This window comes from Toxorhynchites rutilus, chromosome 1, assembly GCF_029784135.1.
Source record: "Toxorhynchites rutilus septentrionalis strain SRP chromosome 1, ASM2978413v1, whole genome shotgun sequence".
NCBI classification, from domain to species: Eukaryota; Metazoa; Arthropoda; class Insecta; order Diptera; family Culicidae; genus Toxorhynchites; species Toxorhynchites rutilus.
Genome location: NC_073744.1, coordinates 206,228,517 through 206,254,880, shown reverse-complemented (window position 1 = coordinate 206,254,880; position 26,364 = coordinate 206,228,517). Strand labels below are relative to the sequence as shown.

Below are 26,364 nucleotides of genomic sequence, written 5' to 3'. Positions count from 1 at the left end.
CGTGAGTGACACCGCATCGAACAACAGCGAAGTAGGCGATTTCGGCGCGTCGGTCGAAAATGTAAACGCTGTTACCCAGACAGCAACCAAAATCAAGCTCCCCCCGCAGGTGGTGAAGGCGGTCGCTCTTGAAAAGCGGTCGCTCATCAGCGAATTCGCATCGATGGGTGCTACAGCAGAGTACAAGCTGTGTGGCATAATTCAGTTTTTTTCCAAGCAGTTAACATTGTCTGTTTTCCGTCATCATAAGGGTTCGTTGGTGCCTTTGAGAATGCATCAATTCATTAAACTGACGTTATGGCGAAGCAGGCGTTAATATTGTGCGCCAAAAATAATTTGGGGAATACCAAGTATCTTGAATGTCTTACTGGAATGTTCTAAGTTATTTGGGTTCGCGTGCCAGTCGCAAAACTGCCTTCAACTAGGATTGCATTTGCACTAATATTGATCATAATGAAGTATTGCTACTGTTTTCGAGGTTGTTATTAACAAAAAGAGTTTATTTCGCTTGTTTAGTCACCAAGAAAGCAAATGTCGTTCTTGAATTTTGTATGTGATTAGGTTTCGCTTGCCAGTAGCAAAACTTCCTCCACTAAGGGTGACAGCTGTGCTTCTCTCGAGCATGAGAAAGTAATGCTTTTTTTAGAGGCCAGTAATATTATAAGGAGCTTATCTTTTGAGAATAGCGCAAAATGATGCAAAGTGTTTATATTCCTAGTAGTTTCAAGCCACCAATGTATGGCTCTGTATGCATGCTATGGCGAACGCTTGTTTGGCGCTTGGTTTACGTTGTACGAACGATGCCTAGAGGTGCGATTGCTTTGAGGCGATACTAAATAACATGTAACATGATTTTTTTTTTAATAAATCGTTTATTTTTACAGGCTCAGTTACATAAGTTTAAAGGAGCAAAACTCCTATCTGTATTGTTACAAGTATATATAAACATTTTCCATTAATTCTATAACATGATATTTGATACTTGCAAGTGTTGTCATTGTTGTTGTTTCCATGCGGTGCCAAAGATATATTGATGTAGTTATGAGATGTGGAATAATGGTGCTGGTGCAACATGTATATAATCGACTGTAGCCGAGTTTATGACAATTGCGAAAAAGGCCACCGGAATAGCGTTCGAGGTAAATTTTCAATGCATTGACATGAAATAAATTGCGACATGCGATCAGCTAGTGTATTGTTTTGCGAGGGCAAGAATGAATCATCAATCAATTATCGTCAACCATTTCAAACCATTTCAGAGATTATTCTACTAAGCAGTTGTTTCTAAAACTTCACAGCATTGTAGAATAATATCCGAAGGTATAAACAAGCGACTTATAAAAAATAACAGCGTAGTTCTACGTCATCAATGCGGTCGTATCTTGGACATAACCTCCTATAATAAGTCCCAGAAAGTCGATTTCGGCCATTTTTTTTTGATACCAGATCTCGATGGTTTAGCATTTTTAAGTCATTTGGAATCGAAAAAAAACGATTTTCAAAATTTCACAGGATAAATCACAACAGAAAAACTCATTGATATAAATCATACATAATTAAAAATAAGGTTTGATTACAGAAATGCACTTTTTTTTTTTCAAAATCGAATTAATATTAACTCGTAACATTAATTTATTAATAGTATTTAAAATTAACCAGTGGTAAAATACGATGATGGTGTGCACCCATGGCCGAGTGGTTAGTGTCTCACATTATCATGCCGGGTGTTCGGGTTCGATTTCCGTTCTGGCCGGGGGATTTTTCGCCAAAGAAATTTCCTTCGACTTGCGCTGTAGTCACGCGTATTCTAGAGCTTGCCACGAAATACATTCAAGGCGTGTTATTTGGCTTGAGAAATCTCAACTAAGTACGCCTATCCTTCGGTTTACACTGAAGATAGGTTCCCGATAAAACCGTGTAGAATGAAATCTCCAATTTTGCTATGTAAAACCGTGTAAAACGAAATAAACTCTCGATATATGCTCAATTTAATCATTTATTCAAGTAAAACAATTATAAAAATCTACTTATGGAATTTATTATAAATTCTAGCTACAAATAAAACAAAGAATTCTTCAAGAAACTAAATTGTAATAAGTTTATTCGCTATCACCAATTTTAGAAATCACCAGTCTTTTTATTCTGATTAGTATAAAGTCATCCTTATCACTTGAGCATTCCTGATGCGATTCTGGTTCAACAGTCGACGAATTCGGGAAGATCTCAGATTCGATTTTAGACTTAGTGATGAAAGATTCAATTAATAGCTGCGTAGATTTGTTTTGCTTTATTTATCATTAAATTTATTAAAAAGATTTTCAGCCGAAAGCCGAAGACATCACTTTCCTTTACTTTTAATTTTTGTACATATTCCTGGGATTCTAAGAGCTTGAAAAATTGACACGAATCACACATCAAGACTCCAAAAATGCTAGTAAATTGATATCCTGCCAATTTTGGAATATAAAATCGCACTCGTAGTCAAAACTATGATCCTATTTTACTTGTTTTCATATGAACTACATATATACATTCTTCAAGTTTTTCAAAATTTGTTATTTCACAAACCGTGCAAAAGCGAAATCGTGTAAAACAAGTACCGTGTAAAAACGGGGATAAGTGTATTAATAAATGACGCTAATTAATGCATAATTTGAATCATCTCCTAAAGAGCCGAATATCCGGCCGCCGGATATTCGGTATTCGGTATCTGGCCGAACTACCATCCGTTTCATCACTAATATGTATGCCATAGCAATATAAGAGTTGCAAATAAGCACGCATTAACCCTTTTCGCATACTTTGCCACATATTACACACATTCACATAGAAACTGGTTTTGTTGCATAAGCGCGTGAGAATTATTAAATGTATACATGGAAAGTGTTTTCTAGGAGTTAAAAGTAGAGCATAAACGTGAACCTGTAACCTTTTCTCGACGGGGGCCGTGTTTTTATTATACGGCCCCCGTCGTGAAAAGATTACAGGTTCACGTTTATGCTCTACTTTTTACTCTTAGAAAACACTTTCCATGTATACATTTAATAATTCTCACGCGTTTATGCAACAAAACCAGTTTCTATATGAAAGTGCGTGGTCGTGTAAACAGCCTTACATTTCAGCCGGCCTTGGTTCCATCTTTGTTTGGCATCGTTTGGACTTTTTTTTTTTTGCTAGTGCTAGTTTTTGCTTTTTGCTACTAATAATAATGATGTATGTATGTTGGAAAGCAAAAGTTCCACTGTGAACTATAAATGGGTGAAAAATTGACCTTTTTTAAATTAAGAAATCTTCATTATGATTAGTATCAAAGTAGTATTCGTAATATGATTCAGGTTTCAACGCATGTCAAATTCCGAACAGTAGATGTTAAAACACATCATTTTCAGGAATACAGAAATACAGAAATAGTTCAATAATTTGACTAAAATGACATTCCAGCTCTAGAGTGACAATAGAAAAGTTAGGTTCTTCTGTAAACAAATATTTGTGAGCCCTTTCCTCGCAAATCGTAGGCCACAAACGCAAACCAACGAGAGTAAAATTGTTTTTTTATTATGTTTTCAACATAAACGACAATAAAAAACCGGATTCCCAGGGGGTCTTTTTAGTCCAATTATTCACGTATCCACTGCTAAGCGAACGACCATGAGGTCAAAACTCAGGGTGCTCAATTGACCATCTTTGTGTGTCATTCTAGCTACTACGTCAATGCAACAATCATCATGTGACGGTGATCCTAGTCTCTCACCTTTCACACACGCTCTGCTGCTATTAATAACACAACATTGGAAGCATCATGTCAACTGGCCCGCTGTGTACGGTACAACTGCGAACATTCTAACAATAGGAATATTCTTACGGCGAAAAAAATTACAACATGTTAGCGATAAGAGAGTAATACTCTAACCCCGAAAAAGCGATATTGTATGTAATTCACTACATTTTATCGATAAGACAAAAATTGAAACGAATAAATTCAGCTCTGTTACAGCTGAATTGCTAAATGAGCCTAAGTAAAATAAACAAATGGGATAGAAAAAAAACAAAAACCGGATTCCTGAAGTAAATCTATAAAGATGGGTCTGAATGACGAAAGGTCTCCGAACTGCAGCAAAGATGCATATATTTCCTGTAACTACGTTGTACAATAATAAAAAAAAAACTCTGGAAATCGCCGAGATGCTGCTGCAAAACGCACTGCACTGTTATCCACTGGAAGAGCAAATAGCCGTGAGCTGGCTAGAAGACATGGCCGCCGCAGGTCATCCAACTTTGAAGAGATATTTTAAATCAACGCTGCCTGGGATACTACACTCGTTAAGTGACGTTTTGAAAATGGAGGTGCAATGATTTCAAAACTAGATTTCGCTCCACTTCTGTGAACAGTCCAACTGTGAACAATCGAATAATAGGTACATTCAGACGCAAAAAAGGTGACATGTGTATCGATAGAATAGGAATACTATTACGCCTGAATGGCTATTGTGTAATAGATAAAACAATTGTTTACCGATAGATAGGAATACTTTTACGCCTAAAAATAGCAACAGTGTAATATACAGCAAAAATTATCTTAAGATAAAAATGTACACGAATAAATTTGGCTGTCACAGATGAATTTCTAAATAAGCTTAATAAAACAAACAGATTAGATAAAAAAATAGGCCAAATACTGATCAATGGATTTCTAAAATGTCCTGGAAAAAAGGTAATGAAGATGGTCGAGTTTCGAACGACATAGCATGCGCTGCCATAACTATTTCACAAATAGTGACTTCAGTCATTGTGTTTATCTTTGATTGCCCACCACATCCGTGTAAAAATGTTATTTTCAGGAAATAATTTATCAATTAAAAACGTAAATTTTTGTAGAGCTCCCGCTGAATATGAGGCTTATGTGATAGCGTGAAGTGAATATTTGTGAAATGACGTCGAAAAAGACGGATAAAAGTGATATTTCCATGTGCCATTTTCACTCCCCACTTTCATAGAAACAAACGAAGTTTCATTATTTTACCGTTATGATGTTGATGTTTCGAAGGCTCTCAGTGTCATAATCGCCAATTAATCAAAATTTCACTGAAAATGTTACTGCTTTCGAGAACTAAGCATACGACTGCTCTCTGGATCTTTTTACCTCATGAATAATCGAAATAAGCCACGATATAATTGTCATCTGTTAAAAAAACAACCAGTTGAATGATTTCATGATAATTTTGGCTCAAATTATCATGCAACCGTGAGTATTTTCAACATTGTTTTGTTTCTTCCATATACATTCCATATTGAACGCAAATAATTACGACACGATATTTGGCTTGCCAATACAGATAAACTTCGCCTACTGCTTCACCTCTATATGTACCTCATTGGGCTAGAACATATAAAATCTGTAAAATAATACTTTCATTTTCAATGAAGAGATAGACTGTTAAGATGATATTGATCAGAAACGAAATTCAAAACAATTTTTGCAAGCTAATTCATATTTCAAATAGCCTGCAGCATCGATAGCGATCCCTGTCCCTCCTCAAATCTTTCCCCCTGTGTGGTTAGCTCCCAAGCCAATGAACAAGTTTCCATCCGAGTTTGTGTTAAGCATTATCCAACGAAACTAAAAATCGATACCACAAACACGTACCTTCGCCGGCAGCTTTTTCCCTAAATGCAGTGAACAGTATCGAGAAGGTGGAATTGATGGCAGCTGCTTCGGCGTAGAATCGAATGTGCAGCACGTTTGATTTGGACACTACCGAATCGGCAATGGAACCGCAAAAGTTTTTCAGTCTGCGGAGTAAGAAAAAAAAGAAAAAAAGGTTAGGTTAACCATTAAAACGCATCACCACGATAAATTCGTTCCTTGGAGGCGCATTAATTTCTGTCGAATAAACAACCGATGATAAAATTCTCCATGGAGCGCTAAATCACCACTCGTCTCCACGAGAAGCGAAATGCAGCGTTGTCTCGATGGAATCATGTTATGTTTTATTCGTCCGCACGCCTCCATAAGAACGAATGTCTTTTTACGATTGCATGACTTTTATCTCGCGTCATCGTGCGCCTCCATGGGATTCATGGATATGGCGCATAGTCGTAAACATTGGATAACATTTCGTTATTCTTCGATTGACCCTACAAGATGGAGCAGCAACAAAACTCACCTCGACGGCAGATCGGTCCGTTCGGTAAACACGTCCACAAAATTGCTCTCACAGTCGTTTGGCCTCTCCAGTTTGAACAGAAGGAACGAAAGCTGAATCTGTGTTTTCATGCGGATAAGAAAAAGAAATAAATAAAGGAAAACATCCAGAGCAGAGTTCAGAGGTGGTTGTGGATTTTTCAATACTGACCTTCCATCCGTCTGAAACCGTGATCACCCACATGCAATCAAGGGACAGCCCGTGCTCGACGACGGTCTGCAGCTTTTCTCGAGGCACGTCGCTTCGGTTGACATAACCCTCCATCCCGGACACCTCGATCCGGCAACCCTCGTCATCGTAGATGGCTGCAAGACAGAGATTTGAGAATAAGAACCAAAGCCGTAATATGAATGTCACTGTGGAGAAGCCATTTTCACCTATTATTGATTGTGCTAGCATAATCTGCTTTTTCACTGCTTGAGAAATTGACGAAAGGACAGAAGAAGGAGGTGGGGATATTTGATGGAGTCTTATTCGTTGTTAAGATTATTGACTTGTGCAGAAAATGTAAAGAAGTAGTCCACAAAATGGGGCCGAATATATGGGCTATAAAATATGGTAACGGTTGGCATTGAAGATCAAAATGACTTGAAACGATACACAAACTTTCACACACTTTCTATGGTAATTGTAAAAAAAATGTGAGATCGTTAATCGGTACAGTGTTCAGTCAGTCAGTTTGTTGGATTACTAAGAGAATAGGTGATAATCGCACTAGGACTTTGTATCCTCTAATGGAGGTATGACTTCCTGTATGAAGTTCCTCATGGTTCAGCAGACCATATCTCGCTTGGCGTAAAAACACTCTTTCCAAGAATCCACAGCTCTCACCGAATCAATACACTGCATTGACACATTAAATATTCCGAAGATTCGTCTTCAAACTTACAGAAACAATATTAACATACAATCATCTACCAATTTTCCTATTTTTCGAGGTGATGCCTGCTTGGACAGTGTCAATAAACCGGTCAAATCACCCAGAACTGGTTCATTCAAGCTGAGTAGGCTGGTGTAGGTGTAATGGTGTAATGAATAATTGTGATTTTCTTGGTGTTGGTAGAGCCCTCATATTGGTTGCAATCAAGGCGGAATTGATTTTCAGCCATTACTAGTGATCTCCGATTTTTGAAATTAATCGTTCATCAGCTAATCGAATAGTTTCCAGCAGTTTGTTATTCGATACGATTAATCGCCCCGAATAATCGATTAATCGATTAATCGTCACACTCAGAGAAATAATTAGTTAGACTAATATTTCTCATTTGCTAGAAAGCCATAAGGATTTAAAAAAGTGTTCATTCCGCCTGAAAATTAATTATTATCTTTTACGCTCCCCTAAAGTCGTAAACGAAGCTTAATTCGCGTTGACGCCTTTGAGTATCGTTTACGAACTTAGGGGAGATTCAAGGAAAATGATTGATTTTCAGGATAAATCTGCAGCGGCCGTAGGTTTTTTTCTCTCTGGGTTTGGATCGATTAATCAACATAAATTATTTGTTCGCTTCGATTATTGGTTGTATAGTATTCGTTCGATTAATAATCGATTTCTGTAAGAAGTATTCGATTAATCGATCAATAGAACTATTATCGGGGATCACTAGCCATTACTCGAGTTCAAATTGACAGCGGCCAATCGTGAAACTAGAGTTTTCCGAGGAAGAGGACAACAAAAGAGACCTGAATATCCATTACAATTGAGTGAACGCAGCGTTACGCTATTCATCCGTGGATATTCGGGCATGTCATTTCCCGGCGACTGTTGCTTCAGCTGGAGAATAAACTGATAATGCAGGTTGTGATACACTACAGCTGGTTCGGTTGAATCCGGCCCAGCGTATATAAGTATTGGTGCGAAGAAAAAGCTCCGTAGCATAAAAATTAGACCCATTGCGCATTTCGAAACGAGTAACTCGTTCGAGAAAATTCAAACTCAAATCGAATTGGTGTTAGTATTATGTATCTTTTCCAAGTTAATATTTTCAGTGAACTAGATTTAGAACAAAATTTGTCTCGTAGAGAAATGTAACATTTTTGGGTTCGTAAACAAAGCTAAGTCAAAGTGGTCGAAACGAACAAAAAACACTCGTTTCGAAATTCGCAATGTCACCCCTGGTTGATCGGTGTTATCTGATTGGTTTGGAATTTATATCGCGGCGTCTAAAAATAAATAAAATAATGTGCGTTCGTTGCATTAATGATGTTTCCGTATGTAGATATTGAGTATTAGTTTCAAAAGGCTTACTGTTGTTTACATACTTTGTTTAACACAACAATGTTTTCCACGCTGAAGTATTCCGTAATCAATGTTTGTAAACAAAAATAGTCGCTGTCATTTTTCATTCCCTCTCACATCTTCCATACCTTATCCTCATACTGTCGAAAACGAATCACCTGTCAATTCCAGCTCCTTGGTTGCAATCATCAATATTTACTATGTGTTGAGTTCCGATTTAGTGTAGTATAAAGGCAAACAAATCTTGCTAAGAAATCGGCAGAGGGACGGATGGATCTTCTACGCCGCAGTGATCCACTTGGATATGCACACTCAGTATAGATGATCATCGTTAGTTGCGGCTAGTTATTTCAAGAGCTCAGGATACATTCCTAAACTAGATGTTTTCAATGTTTTATAGAACTGATTGACTATCTCAGAAAAATACCCATCGGAATATTCATATTAAAATACGTTACATTTCCTAGACAAACAAATATTTGTACATGTTTACTAGCATGTATTGCTGCTGATAGAATTCTCACCTTAGAGTTCATGCAAAAATTTGGTTCGCGTTCCGATCTCGCTTTTTTTTCCCATTATTCAATATTATATCAATAGCGTAGGATCCCTCTTTTGCTTTGAGCCGCCAGTGTCCATTGGTTTGTTTATTGTGGATAGAGACGTCGTTTAATCGTTCGATTAATACAAATAATCGAATATTTATCATTTTAATCGAGTAATTTTGTATCGAATAATGAAAAATCTAAATATGAATACATCGAATAATTATCACAGTAATCGTGATTAATAAAAAGGTACCCATTTTTTCAAAAAATACAGTGCAAAATTTGTTTAACCGTTATGGTGTTTTGTCGAAATTTATCGAATATGCTAAACCATTTACGGTTGAAGCATAAGAATAATTCCCTGGTGGTGGAAGAGACTGGGAAGAAGAGTTCTGCGTCTGCAGAAGTAGAAGGCGGAATTGAAGGAGGTGGTCTAAGCTCCCGTACTAAAGTGGTAGTATTCAAATTCAAAGTGCCAAGGAAAATATACCATACTAGTGGTCAATGATTCAATAAATATACTTCCTTTGAACTAGTAGGTATAGGGACCAAGCAGAAATTTTCAAACAAATCCATGTTGGTGCAATAAAACTATTCTGCATTATTTTCGTGATGTGCTCTTTTTTCAACATCCGCAAGAAATCATGAAATGGTAAATTTATCAATATACTGAAATATTATTTCATCCAAAACCCATTATTCTGCACCATGTTTATTTTGAAATTATATATAAAAAATATAACTTTTAAAATTATGACATCATAATCCTTTTTATCATAAATGTCTGTTCATTTTGATTACAAGAAATATATATTCGCTCGATTAATCGAATACTTAAAGACAATTATTCGAATGAATCTAATATTTAAAAATGGCCCAACGATTTATCGATAATCGAATAAACGAAAAATTTAGACATCTCTAATTGTGGAACACTCTTGTTTGCTATATATGTACTATCAGCAGAGATGCCAACCTTCCAGATTTTTCAGGATTTCCAAGACTTTTTAGTACGCTCCCTGATTCTGGTGGAATTTGGAATGGATTCTGTATTATGAGCTACTACCAAGCAACCTGTTTCTCACATGTATGGTTCGCAGCAGTTTTCGACGAGGAAACAACCAATTTCTGGAAGGATAGAATATCTAAGCTATGTGAAAGATGGCGAAAGATTTTGGAACAGAATTATGAATACAAAATTAAATTATAATGCTTTGATTGAAAATTATGTTTTTGTTTTCCCAAAAATCGACATTTTTATCGATTTTTAAAAAATATGGTTGGCAACCCTGACAGTTAGTTGCGTTGTAGTGAAAGAATTCCCATAATTAGATAAGTGGAAACACATAACATACTTTCAGTAACATTATATTGGAACTCTTCCACTTAGGATCAATGATTCGCGCGTTATGCCATCCTTTCCAGTTAGTTAGCTGGAGAACATTTTAATCGTTATAATCAACTCCAATTGAACATAAACTGACAGTTGTTCAACCAAAATGACAGGACTGTGTAAACAAACCTTGCTGAAGTTTTATAAGTTATATTTTATATCGGACAATCAGACGTGATCACCAGGCTACTCTGTCTATAGCGTTAGTATTTACATTTCCGATAATAGTCAAAACGTCTCCGTCGGTAGTTTCAGTTGTTATTGGATAAAATCGAAATGGTTTGGAAGAAATCTAGTCTGGAAAAGGTGCTCTGGAATTGTTGTGAGTCTATGATAGTACTTTTTTCCCTGGATACTCTGGGATATGATATGAACAGCAGGTTCGTGTTTTTTCTCCAATTAATTGAATTTGTAAAGGCAATCTGCAATGTTGGTAATTTTAGCAACATTTATCGATATCACGATCAATTGCATAAAGATGGTGGAGTGACTTACACCAACGGTATGAGTAAATGCTGAGTATGTGGAATAGTTCGATATCGAATCCGATGAGTTATAATGCTAAGATCAAATATTATTTTAATTTTACTATTGATCTGATCGTTTCATTATTTTAGATTCTAATGCAGAAATTTAGGTAAATTATTACATTAAAAACACAATTGCTTCTCTTTGTTCATCGCAGTGCAGTGTACAGAAAACAGTAATTATATGAGCAGTGTTTCAATGGCTTCTTATATTCATCAACTAGGAAACACTAAGTAATAAGACACTATCGTGACTGGCATGTTTGCACTCTACAAAGAATGTGATTCAAATGTATATTTAGCTTATAGCACATAATACTGATAATTGTTGATTTTCGAACGATGTATGAAAGCTGTATGGAACTACGTCTGTTATGCGGAAAGTGATTTTTCGCAAACGTTTTTCCAAAATTGCTCGAATGTTTTCGAACAAAAAATGTTTGTTTGCATGTTGAGCAAACGTATTACACTGCGTACAATGCAAAACGGCGAAAAGGTCGATTTTGTTCATTTTGTCGCTTACGTCTCCTATACAAACATTGGCAGGATAGCTTCTTCCTCCTATTTGCCTACCTTGTTTCAGCCACCTTGCGTTATAAAGTAAATCTCCTTATTTATTCACCTTGATGTCTTTCTGTGCAGTGTTTTGAAGTTTTAGGTTTTGAAGGGGGAAATTGTTTATTTCTCAGAAACATAGAACGGAAACCGTAAAGCGCATTCAATATGAGTGATTATCGTTCTCCTTCGGCAGGTAATAACGATCTGAAATGTTCATTTTAGAATTATGAATTTTTAAAGTTATTTTCGGCATTCGTGCTGTTGCTCCTCGCTGCCATTGTCGTTCACAGTTTCGGTGGCGTTTAGAAATTACACGGAGAATGACCTGTTCCCGGTCGATCATAGTGCGATGAGTGATCCGTTCGAGATCCTTGCAGCATATTGGCCAGTGTATATCTCAAACTTCCTGCTTAATAGCTTGAAAGAAAGGAACAGGAACGATCAAATATCAACATTTTTTGCGTGCAATGGTTTACTCTCCGGGATGATTTTCATCAGAGAGCATGATAAATTTTTCAAGCACCACCAGCGAAATGAAGATTTTCGCAGTTTAAAAGTACGTTTTGGGTAACATATTCCGGTCTGCACAACGACACGCGAATTCAAAAGTACTCAACACCAAAAAAAAAAAATCCCCGACTTGCATGTATTTGCAAAGCGGATTCCCCCAGGCACATTGATTTTGAAGTTCGTGTTAGGGATCGCAGCTTGGTGGGAACAAAAATACCCCCGACTTGCATGTATATTTGTAAAACGGATTTCCACAGGTACATCGATTTTGAAGTCTGTGTTGGGGAAACCGTAAATCGGGCCAATCAAAACTTAGCAGTTAGGACGTTTAGATAACGCTTGATTTTACAGTTACTCAATTGTTCATCTCATGAAAAATAACATTTTATTAATTGTGATAGACGCGTAGATTATATCCTATCAATTGATGCAAACATCTTTCCGATCTGTACAGAAATGTTCGACTCATAAGTATTCGAAATGCGGGTAGGGTTAGCACACAAATCGGCAGAACAAATGTATGGGAAAAAGGAAATTCTTCCAGTTTTCATGAATTTTAACCGTTTAGAGCTCTGGTGGTTGATTTAAAGTTAGTTCAAAAGAGGGGCGATTGGCATCAATAGAAAGTGGATTTTATAAAACTTGTGAATCACTAAAAATATCATATAAAACTACTGTGAATCTTGAAGAAGACTATTTTATTTATACGTTTGGAAACATTTGAATACCTGATTTGACGGTTCTCGGAATAAATCGCCCCAGAAAACAACTGCAACAGAAGCAACCACTCAGGAAAAGTGTAGTAGGCTAGAAATATAGTTGCGCGGTATTGTGTTTCAAAACAAAAATTAAACGGACAAACGTATGCCGCCACTGTTAAAGGATCGTATCCTATGTTTCAAACCTGAGAGAGAGGAGCCAGCTGAATGACAGATAGTTTGTTTTCTTCTTATTCTTTTTGCGCTTTCTTATCAAGAAAATTCAAATCGGACAATTTCAATCAAGCAAGTTGTTGTCATTCATCTATGAGAAAAGTGTTCAAACTTGACGTGAATCTTTGTTTGTGAGTACATTTGTGCGTTTTTATCCTCGATTTGGTTTTTGACGTAGGACTACGTCTAACAGGAATATATGGGGGGATAACGAAAATTTGAACACTGATCATGTGGGATACAATGAAAGATGTACTAGGCCAGCCCACATCATGGCTTCCAGCAGCATCGGCCCACTCAAACAAGTTTCTTTTACTTCTGACTATTTCGATATAGTTGTCCTGAAGAATTATTTCGATGATTTCTAAAACAATATCCGAAATAATAAGCAAACAAATTTTTATGATTCCTTTGCCGGATGAGATCTTGCGTGAATTTATGGGTGTTTTCGGCTCATTTGTGACTTTTTCCGATCGTTCATTTAGTTTTCGCGAATTCATTCATGGTTCCCGGATTAAAAGTCAAGCTGGGCGTGAAGAAGGCATTTTCCAGCGGCGAGAGCCGTTTTCTTCGATTGAAAACAAAAGGTGTTTCGAATGTTTCGTTTTGCGGCGGTTGCTATCACTACGCTGTCAAAACATTACCGGTTCGGTTCGGATTACTGTAGCTGTTCAGCGAAAGGTGGTGCAGACACAAATTTGTGGATTATTAATTTGGAAACGATGTTTTTCACAGCATTTGAGATGAAGTTTTGCTCTTGGCACCAAACAATCAACATGCTAATGTTGAAGGTGAAGGTTTACTCGGATGTTTTATTGCTTCACTGCTTTGATAATGGTTTGCGCATTTAGTTTGTCTACATTACATCTGCACTGTATATAAATATGAAACAATGAATTACGTATTTTGAGCTTGTTTTTCTGAAATGAAATAACTTGACCTAAATTCGAACAAATGAAAATAAACCAATATTTATATTTTTTTATCTCGAACCGCCCGAACAGATAGTGAAGGTGAACCAATCAGTCTCGTCCACAAAACTAAAAGGTGTGATATAATTAGCTTCACCATATCAATCTTGATCAGCGATAACATGATCCATTCGCTATACAATCATAATTGAGTGGATTTCCAAGCTGGCACCTGCTTATACAGATTTTTGTGATTTCAATAGCTTGCTTTCAAAGCAATTTTTGAGCTATTGAAACTAGTTTTTGGATCAATAACTAACAAACATTAGACATGCTATCTTTCGAATGAAGCGGTTAACATACCATTTCTATCAACTAACAATGCTCGAAATCCTGTTTCTCTAATGTAACGCTCTCGTTCTTAAAGCTTTGAACTTACACCCCAGTATAGAAATGAAAGATGTAGTCCGACGTCAAAATCATTTTCACATAAAATTTCTTGCAATAAAATGTTATGTTAAAATTTTCTACATATTTCAATACTTCCCCTTGGTTCACCGAGACTGGTTCGCGCTGACATAAGGGCCATCACAACAAACGCGAGCTGGCTCCTCTCTCTCAGTTTCAAACTAACCGGACAATCAGTGGAACACAGGTTTGCGTGCGGAGGACCGCCGCTCCCGACGGCGGATCGGCGGTCGACTCGGAGCGCGTCATCTTGGCGGCTTGGACCGCCTAAATTCCCTATCCTCATTAAATAGGGACTTCGTCCCAATCACACTGGCCTCAGAATACATTTCGAAAAACGAAACGAGAAAATGAAATTATAATATAAATGTAAGGCATTTATACCATTGATGTTTTTCCCGCGCCACAATATTTCTAGCCTACTACACTTTTTCTAAGGGGTTGCGTTGCGTTTGTTCTCTGCGACGATTTATTCCGGTCACGGTTGTAAGTTATAACTTATAACACATGAAAAGTTTATTACTACATTTTTAAATGATTTCATTACTCCGACTCAGTTTAGTGTTTAAAAATGAGAGAATGTTCCGTTCTCACTGATGGTGAATGAGTATAGGATTTTTAATTTTCGATGAGTGCCATTTCGAGAATTGGATTTGAATTTGCAATCAGCTAATGAATACGCCGAATCGAACACAAACAACTGTCATTATTTACAACAAGGTTAATTTTTTTTGTCCAAATTTACAATTAAATTACTGAAAACATTTTACCAATCATAAATAAAATAAAGCTCAGCGGCAAGGCTTCGCATGCATTTTTGACTAGGTGTCGCGGTGCACAAGCAGACCGTTTCAAGTGAGTAATCCTTTCTCCACCATTCATCACTTCCTCCCCCCGCCAGAGCGGTATTATGAATTACCGCGAATGAACGCAGACCACCACCTCACTGAATATTATCATCAACAAGCGGCGCGCTTTCGCAATGGTTGGGAAAGAACCATCATTAATGCTTCTCCTACCGTATCCCGTCGTTATTGGACCGCTACCGGTGTGGGAACGGTGTCGTTAAGACGAAAATAAAACAGACACTTTTTTTGTCGCGCGCGTCTGCCACATAGCAGCATTGGTTGGAATAGGTTCGGGGAAGAAGATAGAATATGCTGCCTAGTCTTGGAATTCCAATTCATTATTCAGCAGGATCGTTTGGACAAATTGGTCGTAATCGCACTAATTGTCGTCACTTGACATGGTTTGGAAAGGATTTTTTAAAATGAAAGTGGATTATAAATTAATTTTGCTGTAGATTGTTATCGAGGTTCAGCATGAACGGTAACATGAAATAACCAAAGTATACCAGTTTACCCTAGAACGTTTTCTCCACAGAGCAGAACACTTACATGACGTCGGCCTTGGCACGTATTCGTAGACGCCAACAAAACCGCTGTATTCGATGTTCTCGTCTGAGTGGAAGTGTAGCCAGAGGAAGCGCTCCTTTGAGGTGATCATCGGCGGGTACGTCGTGCCGCAGTACTTGCCGATCAGCGTCGAGAAACCATGGGCACCATCTCGGATCTGACAACGAAGAGAACGAAGTGACAGATACAGAATGATGATGATTTTCACATTTTCTGACTGTGGTACAACTGTACTCGTCACATAAAAAACCCACGCGCACACATGTCCGTCAACATCGCGAGCGATACAGTTGTTGCGAAAGATCAAGGCCAGGGTGAATAAAATTTGTTTGTGAACATGAAATTTTGGCCGCTGAGAATGCGATCTGTCGATTGGGGGAAGGCTACTCACCTCGAGATAGTCGTATTTGCAGTCGTCTGACGATTCAACATGGAAATGATCTCGAAAGTCAAGTCTCACTAGAGATCCCAGCGGGGCCTCGAGAACCACGACGCAATCACTATTGTTTGGATAGTTTCCCGGAGCTCCCGGGCTGTACAACATTTTTTGATCGGGGTTGCCCATCGTAAACGATTCGCAATGGGGCATTGCCGATGGTCCAGCATATTCAGGAGGAACCGCTCGCTGAAGACGGAAATCCTTCCGGGGGATGAAACTAACTCCCCCATCCCGTTCGAGATTAATGATGTTCGCGGCTAGGTTTGGTGTGGCTTCCGTCACGGACTGGAATGGCGGAAGGTTCTCCCCATCTGGCTGTGGATTAGTTATGAGCTGATGTTCTCCACTGCTCAACGCTCCGACAGGTGCATAGATTGTCAATAGTAATCCGAATAGTAACGATGCTCCAGCTGTGAAAATGAAATTGGAAGGGAAATGATCTAATTGAATTACGATTTATAACGAGCTTATGAAGCGAAATATAGGCAATGGAAAATAAACGTTGTTAGGGAAGAATCGGCAAGTACCTACCTGCGATAACGTTGATTCCTAACAGCAATCCTTGGAGACTCATGTCTTTTGGGCCTCACCGGTTCGCCCGCGTGACTCCGTTTGGGCGTTCCACTTCGGTGTTATCTGTTATCGCAGTGTGGCAGTGCTTAAGTCTCTTCTACTTCGACGCTGTTGGTTTGACGAGTATAAATAGGAATTTTCCTCCCTTTACTTAACCAAATTCCATCTAGTTGCCAACAAGAGAAATTGGAAAAATTGTTTCTTTCTGGCACGTTTCGCTCCTTGCCAGAACCACCGCATCCGTGCGTTCCTCAGTTACCTTGCGGCTTGATTAGATTGAAATTCGTCCTTATCCAAGCGGCCCACCCGTCTGGGGGTGGTCGGTTCGTTCCTACTCTCTCTTTTTCTGTTACACCAATGTCAGCAGATGACGACTGCAATAAAGAGACAAAAAACATGGATCAGAGGGAGGATGTTCTACGGCCGTATTTCTTGCTATTTTCTGTCTAGCTATAGACTTCATCTCTGTGACAACAGCATTGAGACGTTGAGTTGCGAAAGCGGAAAGCCAACGAAATTAGATATAAATCAATTTGACTTCGTCTTCAATCATCACAGTGCTGGAAAGAACGTGACAAGTTTCGTTGAGATTGTTAGTAACCTCAAGTGAAATATCGGTAAATACAGGAACGCAGTTTTACAGAGCGGAGAATCCAAACATTGAAAGGAAGGACACCTACCTATAAGCAATTATTTGCCCCCAGTTGTCGAGAACTCCTGTCGTTTTTCTTTGGAATCGAATAGCTTATGCCATTGCCAACATGAATTTGCTATTGTCTACCAAGCGCGCGTAATAACTTAAGGAATAAAGAAGAATTATATCGCTTGTGGCGCATACGGGGATGGGGATGGTGGCTCTTAACGAAGATGTTTAAATCTCGACGCTGCTTCGATCCGCTTCCAGAACCGTTCAAGGGCCGGCAGAGGAGGATAAAACGCTATCAAATTAGTTAGCAAAAATAAAAGAAAGAAAAGAAGCCCGAGCAGAGGGGTGGAAAGCGTGGAATAAGACGGCACAACGAGAGGAGAGCACTTGAGAATTGATATTCTATTCAAAGTGGGAGCCCATCGCCTTCTAAAAGTATCACAAGAGATAGGTAGAAGGTTCGGTTGGTTGGTTCGTAGTTCATGAACATTGGAGTCGTCTGCCTTCGGGGACCATTTAGAGCGAACATATGTTGGCGGCCGGTTGCGATGGGACGTAACATGGGACGGATAATTGGGAGGTAAAAGAGAAATCTGATAGCATCTGGAAAAAGGACACCGTCGAACAACAAGGTGGCTTTGATTATGCCATTCTCGGGCGCTGCTGGCGGCGGGTCGATGTCCAGAAATGGATAGCTGACATAATAGAAAGTGGGCTCTTATTTCGTATCCCTGGTCCTTTGCGGATGGAAAGAGAATTGATTGAAACCGAAAAAGTAAAATGGAATCGAAACGTTAAACATGATCAATTGATTGGAATTCTAGCAGTATCGATTGTTTGAGATAATGACGTAGACGATTCAATGTGCGTTCAGCGAAAAGGACTTTTTTTGTAGTTCATTCTAATGGCGCCTCGTGTGGATTGGTAACTGGATTGGAAAAGTTATTATTTCGCTGATGGTTTGTCAAATGTTTACGAACAGTCAATTTATGTCGATATATTGCTTTGTAAGTGACATTATGTTTGTAAACATCGGAATGCATCTTGTTCAAATATTTGTGGTTGAGATACTTTAAGCATGTGAACAAATCACCTGAGTCACATGTGAACAAATCACCGTAAATGTACAATGTGTGTTTCTTCAAAATTCAAATCGTTTCCTTTCTATGCTTTCCGAAAACTTCCTGCACCTTCCCCTTTAAAAATTAGTTTGTTGTGACCTAAAAGGCCATATGAAAAGTTTAACATGATTATAGATTAGGAAAATTTTGCACGATTTTTACTAACAGTGCTCCAATGTGACTCAAAATTTAAGTTCGGAACATATGCGCCCAATGTCCTACAAATACAGGTAAGAGTAACGGTGGACTGTACCAGCAACATAGCATGCGCTGCCATAACTACTTTTCACATCGTGGCGTCGATATTTGTGTTTATATTCAATTGTCTACCACATCCATGTGAAAAACTAAGGTTTCTCTATATAAATAGAAAAATTATCTATATGAATAGAAATTGTGAAGAGCCAAATGGAAATTGTAAAGATTAATCAATGGAGAGTTCTGCGACAGAACCCACGATCGTTCGCTCGGTAAAAAAAGTGAATGTTCGAAAGTATTCATATCGAACAGATAATTTCGGGCGGGACGAAGATCGCAGGGTCAGCTAGTATCAAATAAAAACTGATTATGAGTTTGGCAGCGTGCAAAAATACTACTGCTTTCGGGATTTAATAATACGACTGCTCTTTAGACCTTTATACCACCTAAATAAAGGGAATAAGTTACAATACTATTTCATATATTAATGAACAAACATTGATCATTTTGGCTCGAAACATCATGAAATCGTGAGTATTTTCGACATTGTTTTGTTTCTTCCATAAACGCTCCATATTGAATGCAAATAATTACGTTACCATAGAGCAATTCCAAATGAAATCGACGTATGACAAACATGAGTATTTTTGATTTGAATGAAGGTTTGTATTCCGTTTGGGTTAGAGGAAATAAGAGTTTTCCACAGTTATTGGGAAATTTTTTACTCAAGTGTAACTTTTGAAAAGGGAGTACAGATTTTAGTAAGAGAAATATTTGATAATTTACATCTCAAAAACTATCAGTCTTTCCGGAATAGTGTATTAGAAACACTTATAGAGTATTGATGTTAAAATGTGAAAAAAATATACTCTGAGAAAAAAAAATGTTTTTTAATTTACGAAAAAAAACTTTAACACTTTGACGGCCATGGTGTTTTGGTCCAAAAGTTCGTAAAAACCTGGAGGGTCCAAAGATTGATTCTTATACTAGATGGTGCCAGGAACCCATCTAGCATAACATTTCATCCTCACCTGCCATATAATGGTAAAAACAACTCGTGTGTAGTACTGCACACGCGGCCCCAACTCAAGGTAAATGAGTAAAAAATCGATAAAAATCAGTATAAAACAATTAATTTTTTCGAAATTACATTATTTATAACATTGTTTAAAACTTGTAAAATGTCTTCTATTGAAAACGTCCAGACATAAAAACTTTTCGGAGCATTTCGGGCAGTGATAAATTGTTATTGGTAGAATAATACAAGCAGTGAGGCCAAACTATGAGATCTAACTGTCTTTCTATGTATTGATGCCAGAAAACGAAAAACGCATTAGTTTTAACTCAAAACGTGTCCTGTAGCGCACACGTTTGACACTTTGGAAGATTACGCGTGTGCAGTGCTGCACTTATGGCCCCAGCGGAATAATTGTTGAGTGCAGTACGGCACTCATGGCCGTCAAAGAGTGAATTTGCAATATCTAAAATACGCATTATTTTATTTTTTAATTTTTTTCATATAAAAGAGAAGTTATGTAGAACATTTATAAAATGAGTCCTAGATGGTAAAACTATTTTCGACGAACTTTGTGGTTTCGAGTTTTTATGGATTTTCGAAACTTCGAATTTTTGTATGTTAACAATCATTTTTAGTCACAAATTATGAATCCTGATGTGATTTAAAAGAAAAAAGTTCTTGATCAATCTTCTTCTAAATGCAACCATTCTCGAAATATTTGAAAACAATATTTTTTAATTTTTTTTAAATTAAGTTATTGAGTCAGCTGACGTGCAGTCGCCACCAATTGACGACTTGCACTTCTAGGCCACGTTACCCAACACCCCAAAATGCGCTGCAACACAGGCGATAGAATGCTACACCCGACCGGCGAGGAATAATGTTGTTGTAAGCAGTTCCCACAGTCAGCTAGCTGTAGAGTTAAGTAAACGCTAAGTGATGAAATGTATGTGATGTGCTTGTGCTAAGTGATGAATTGTATGTTTTGTTATCGATTGTTTAATTATCGATATTTTTTACTGAATGTCAAAATAAAACGTATGGCAGCAAATGTGTTTCTGAACAAAAAAAAAAGAACTGTCCAACATGATCCGGTCTGACTTAACAAATGACGACATAATTAATATTATGTGCAATGTCCACTTGTGCTTCACAAGTAAACGATTTTTTTGTAGAATACCATAACTATCTATTTATTTTACTTTTCTGATAATTTTTATTATGTTTTTGTATTACAAAACAATAAATAAAATACCGATATAATAAACCAAACTCGTCATTTATTTACTTTCATAGGAGAATTATTTCCCATGAAATTATAGGAAACCTATCTTCTTCTTGGATGGCACTCACGTTCCACTGGATCTTTTGCCTTCTTAAGGTAGCATTACTTGCGTCATTTTTATTAGTAGTACATGGTTGAGATTTCTATGCTGAATAACACGCCTTGAATGTACTCTGGAGTGGCAAGCTCTAGAATACGCGTGACCACAGTGCAAGTCGGAAAAAAACTTTTGACGAAAAATCCCCGGCCAAAACGGGAATCAAAACCGAACCCCAGACAGGATAGTGTGGGACGCTAACCACTCGACCACGGGAGCGCATTAGGAAACCTATACACCTTGCTATGTTTTTCTGGTGATATTCTCTTACACCCACAATAGCTAAAGTATTGTGTTGTATTGGCATATTTACTCTTGGACATCTTATGGTCCTGATAGGGTTAATATGTTTGTCTTGTTTTATTCGTTTTTGACGTAGAACTACGTCTTTCATTAAGGGTGCCAAATCAGAAAACAGGTCACGTTTTTATGAAATAAAGTTAACGTTAATAACTATTTTTTTCGCGAACGGATTTTGGCGATTTATATACTAAACGAATCGGAAATTCCGTAAGATTTGTTTAATATGCTATACATTAGATTCCCCTGCTTTGTAGATGGTTGAAATTCATGAAAACTTTAAGCGTTTCCATTTTCCCATACATTTGTTCTGTCCATTTGTGTGCTTTCCCGAACAGATCTGTCAATAACGAGCAACTTATCGACGAGCAGCGAAGGGGAAATCGTAGGATTTAAAGTCTCTGTGAACGAAGAAAAAGAAGAACGATGAAGGGGAACACTTGCCTAGAGTATAAACAGTGGATCTCGCTGAGGCAAACTTTCATTCGGCATCGGACTGTTGAGCAATCCAGTTCACTTTGCTTTCACTGCGCTTCGATCTAAGATTGGACCCCACCAGTGGTAATCCACTTGGATATCGTCGTTTGGTTTTTCTGTTCGTTTTTCGCGTTATGCGTATCGTGTGTTTTTCTTTCCGCGTCATAAATTGGACGCTTCACGTAGTGTGTGATGAGCAAGAAGAAGAGGAAGGCAGGCTCGAGCCCTGCAAAACACGAACGCATTGCCAGGGGCAATAAAATTTCGAGGCAAGCGTCATCTAATGATGCACGCGATGTTGGTACAGTGAAAAACGCTCGCACTGAACCGAGCCTTCGCGAGTGTGACACCGCATCGAACAGCAACGAAGTAGGCGACTTCGGCGCATCGGTCGAAAATGTAAACACCGTTACCCAGGCAGCAACCAAAATCAAGCTTCCCCCGCTGGTGGTGAAGGCGGTCGCTCTTGACAAACTGATCAGCGAATTCGCATCGATGGGTGTTACAGCAGAGAACAAGCTGTGTGGTATAACTCAGTCTTTTTCCAAGCTGTTAACATTGTTTGTTTTCCGTCATCATAAGGGCTTCGTTGGTGCCTTTGAGAATGCATCAATGCATTAAACTGACGTTATGGCGAAGCAGGCGGTAAGGTTGAGCGCCAAAAAATTATTTGGGGAATACCAAGCATCTTGAATGTCTCACTGCAATGTTATAAGTTATTTGGGTTCGCGTGCCAATTGCAAAACTGCCTTCAACTAGGATTGCATTTGCGCTAATATTGATCATAATGAATCAGTGATAATGTTTTCGAGGTTGTTATCAATAAAAAAGAGTTTATTTCGCTTGTTTAAGTCACCAAGAAAGTAAATGTCGTTCTGGAATTTTGTATGTGATTAGGTTTCGCTTGCCAGTAGCAAAACCTCCTCTACTAAGAGTGACAGCTGCGCTTCCCTCGAGCATGAGAAAGTAATGCAACTTTTTTCGAGGCCAGTAATATTAACATAAGCGTTTCTTTTGAGAATAGCGCAAAATGGTGAGAAGTGTTTATATTCCTAGTAGTTTCAACCCACCAATATATGGCGACTTATAGAAAAAAACAGTGTAGTTCTACGTCAACAATGCGGTCGTATCTTGGACACAACCTCCTATAATTTTTTGTTGTATTTTTAATTTTTTGAATATAAAATAGGAATTTGATTTTTGATGCATCCCCTTGAAGTCAGAAAACACCTTTCTCATATGAAAAAAAAAATTTATCCAGATTCTCTCAGAAGGTGATAGACGATCATATTTGATGAAAAAATTCTGCTACGCATATGTTCGAATTTCAACGAGTTACAGAACTTTTTTTTCTGTTTCGGACTCTGTTGCCTCAAACTTGCTCTACATTAAAAAGTACGTTACGGAAGACGATTCTGTTGCTTTCATTTAAAAGATAAAACATTTTAGTACAGTGAAACATCGAAATTAGTGGATTTTAATAACATTTTGGAAGTGAAAAACTTAAAAGTTGATAATTTTTAATGTGTTATTATTAATTTAGTCCTTGAAATGTTATTGTATTAAACTAGATTGTTTCTATCAATTAAATGAAAACTTTAAAGTTGATAATTTTTAATGTGTTATTATGAACTTTGTCCCCAAAAATTGCATTAAACTAGATTGTTTCTATTAATTATATTGAAGCGCTCTAACTGCTCTAAAATTTGTTCGTTGACACCCAACTTCTATTTTTCTTAGTTTGGCTGAAATACCGATATAAACAATTCATGGTGAAAAATAAAGCAACAACTTCAAAAATCACTATTTTTTTTTTTCATCTTAACGCTGAAAGGTTACATTTCTTCTTGTAATAAGTCATATTTGAAATATAAAAAAAACATTTTTTTACAAACTGTATATAATCGAGTCCGACCTGTACATCATTATGATAAAAATATATATTTACGAGTTACGTTGAAAATCATTTGGGTTAAAACACACATGTCTTGCTTCTATTGGACATCATTACTTCAAAACTTTTTTTTTTCGTGAATCATTTCTTTCTGTATTATTAGTGACTTTCAACACTTATGGATGGTACGTCACATTGCTTCCATTTTTCGGAGGAATATCTGGTTGTTTTGGGTTTGACACGAAATCACGCACGCTTCGCTCCGTATCTTCCTTAGAGACATCCTGTGGGCGTAACCACTCGAACCATTGAGTTTTGGAATTCGCAGTATCCTCCAGATCCCAAAGAATTGACAAGCCCATTGAGCATTGTTATTGTTCTCGCCTAGCATCATTCTGTATGAGTTATTTTTAACACATAATATTGAGCTGAACGTGGAAAAGGAGACAGCATCACCAAATAGAAACAAAAGGCCTCCTTTTTGTGCGCGTTTGTGTTTGAGGCCATTGTTTTGACTGTATGTGGAGTCTTATTTTTTCAATTCGTGATATCAGAGCATCATAACACCAGCATGAGATCGTAGAGAAACCTTGTTTTTTTTCGGAAATTGTATAAAGGATCCATATCGTTTGTAATCTTCCTCTCTATGTTCCCCGGTAACAGAAGCATGATGACTACTAGACATCGGGCCGGGAGGGGAAGCAAGGTAACGGAGGTCGGCGATTTTTCATGACAAACATGTTGGATGTGTCCTCATTATGTAATAAAATGTCATGAATTATTTTTGTCTGCTTCCGCCCACCACAGTGGACTATCTCGAATGAGAAGCTTTGACATCGTACGACCAGACAGAAGGTCATGATGCTGCACCTGTCACTGTTGCCAGCGTTGTTGCGTCGTTAGGAGATACGAAGAAAATAATCCAATAACAGTATATGGACTTACATAAGCTTTCCGATTTCCCGGCATCCGAAACCCTTTTGATCTATATTGTAAATCAGTAGGCGTGCTTTTCGTCGGTGTCGATCTTTAGCAGGATAAAAGTGAGATGTGGAAAAATTGGTGAAAGGTGAAATATTCTTCTGTGGGCGAGTTTCACCAACACCATTAATGCTGAAAAGGGTTTGAATCAGTAGGACGATTCGATAATTCGTGCCAATAAATGTGCTACATCGTTAATCATTCACTCGCCGGATAGTAAAATATTTTCAATACTGCCCATGGAATTCATTTAATATGATGTTTGTGATACGCCACACACTTATTCGAAAGAAACATGTCTCAATTTTTTGTTCCATTCATTGTCGCAAAATGGACATTTCTTGTGAGAATATTCCCCCTGACAAACGTGTGCTCACTTTCCCTCTCATCGTAGCAAGCATGCGAAATCACGTTAGCTCATAAAAATAATTTTACCGTCGTCAAGTAGGCTCTGTGATTGGCCGACGTTCGTTCCCTCACAATCGTGCTGTCTCATAATCCTGTCCCGTCCCATATACATTACCAAATCCGAAATGATAAACGTTTCTATTGCTCATTTTGCAGCGTAGAAGAAAATCTAAAAAGCTTTTCTTGCTCTACCTTAATCTGGTGTCATTTCCTCAATCCCCGCATTTGAGTGAAGCGTGGGAGGGGGGAGGGAGTGAGTGGTGCGGTGCAGGCAATCAACACGCTCTCTGATTACAGCTATTTCACCGCTAAAGCTTCGTCTTCTCGAAGCTGGAAATGACACTGCTACGATAACAATAACAAGGATCCCCCTCTCTCTCCGTCGTGGAGTAGGTGAGTGACGTCCCATGGAAAACAATCACAAAGCTGCAATGGAATGCGACGCTGATGACGGCGAGTGAAGCTGTGCAAAATTCACACCACCTAGTCGGATAATATTATCGCACTTATCTAGTACGAGCATGACCGCTCTCACTTACACATATGGTGCGTATGTTAGAGACATAAAATTCCAGAAGTTGCACATTCGACTTCGGCTGCCATTCCGTGAAGTTTGTAACAGAAAAATGTGAGAAACGACTCAATAAAAAGGCAATTTAATGAAAACGCTTATTTATTGAATAGCGATGACACACGCACATACTTTATCGAGGATGAGCGCACACGTTGGAACGCGGTCATCTAGGGTAGAGATGAAAATGAGGAATGAGGCGAGTGGTCTGAAGTAGAAAAGTCGGTTCACTTCCAAAGTTTAGTCACGCATCTTTCGAGTGGCAGCACTTGCATTGGTCTTACATCGAATGAAAGATCTGCTAGTATGGGATACTGCTACGTTACGCGAAGTTAAGATGGAAGTGAACAGGAATATTGTGTGATGGGGAAGGAGAGCAAATTCTCATTTATCTGTGGTATTATTTTTCTTCATTCACTGCCTCTCTGAAACGTTACGTGATACTTCAGTAATGGAAATGTAACACCAGCCGGATAGAGAGGCCATTCTGCGAAATGCAATAATTTCCGAGAACAAGTAGTAGAACAGACCAGAGGAATCGAATCCAGCGTAGCATCATCGATGTTCACCTTTTTTTACGATTAGACGAAACTCCTATGTTTCAACAAAATGTTTGGAGATACGCTAAATAGAATCGTCTGTTTCTTATTTATTC

The 26,364-nt window shown here is 38.0% G+C and overlaps 1 protein-coding gene across 13 annotated transcripts in view; it reads right to left on the bottom strand.

The window, feature by feature from the left end:
* Nucleotides 1–26,364, bottom strand: part of LOC129769360 (uncharacterized) — a 91,809-nt gene that overhangs the window by 7,594 nt on the left and 57,851 nt on the right. For all 13 annotated transcript variants that reach the window (XM_055771586.1, XM_055771670.1, XM_055771594.1 and 10 more), the window contains 6 exons: nucleotides 16,672–17,087; nucleotides 16,093–16,550; nucleotides 15,684–15,858; nucleotides 6,354–6,508; nucleotides 6,165–6,262; nucleotides 5,645–5,790 (listed from right to left, as the gene is read on the bottom strand). In XM_055771586.1, coding sequence (XP_055627561.1) covers nucleotides 5,645–5,790; nucleotides 6,165–6,262; nucleotides 6,354–6,508; nucleotides 15,684–15,858; nucleotides 16,093–16,550; nucleotides 16,672–16,714 — 1,075 coding nt within the window. In that variant the 5' untranslated portion in view covers nucleotides 16,715–17,087. The remainder of the gene's footprint in view (nucleotides 1–5,644; nucleotides 5,791–6,164; nucleotides 6,263–6,353; nucleotides 6,509–15,683; nucleotides 15,859–16,092; nucleotides 16,551–16,671; nucleotides 17,088–26,364) is intronic.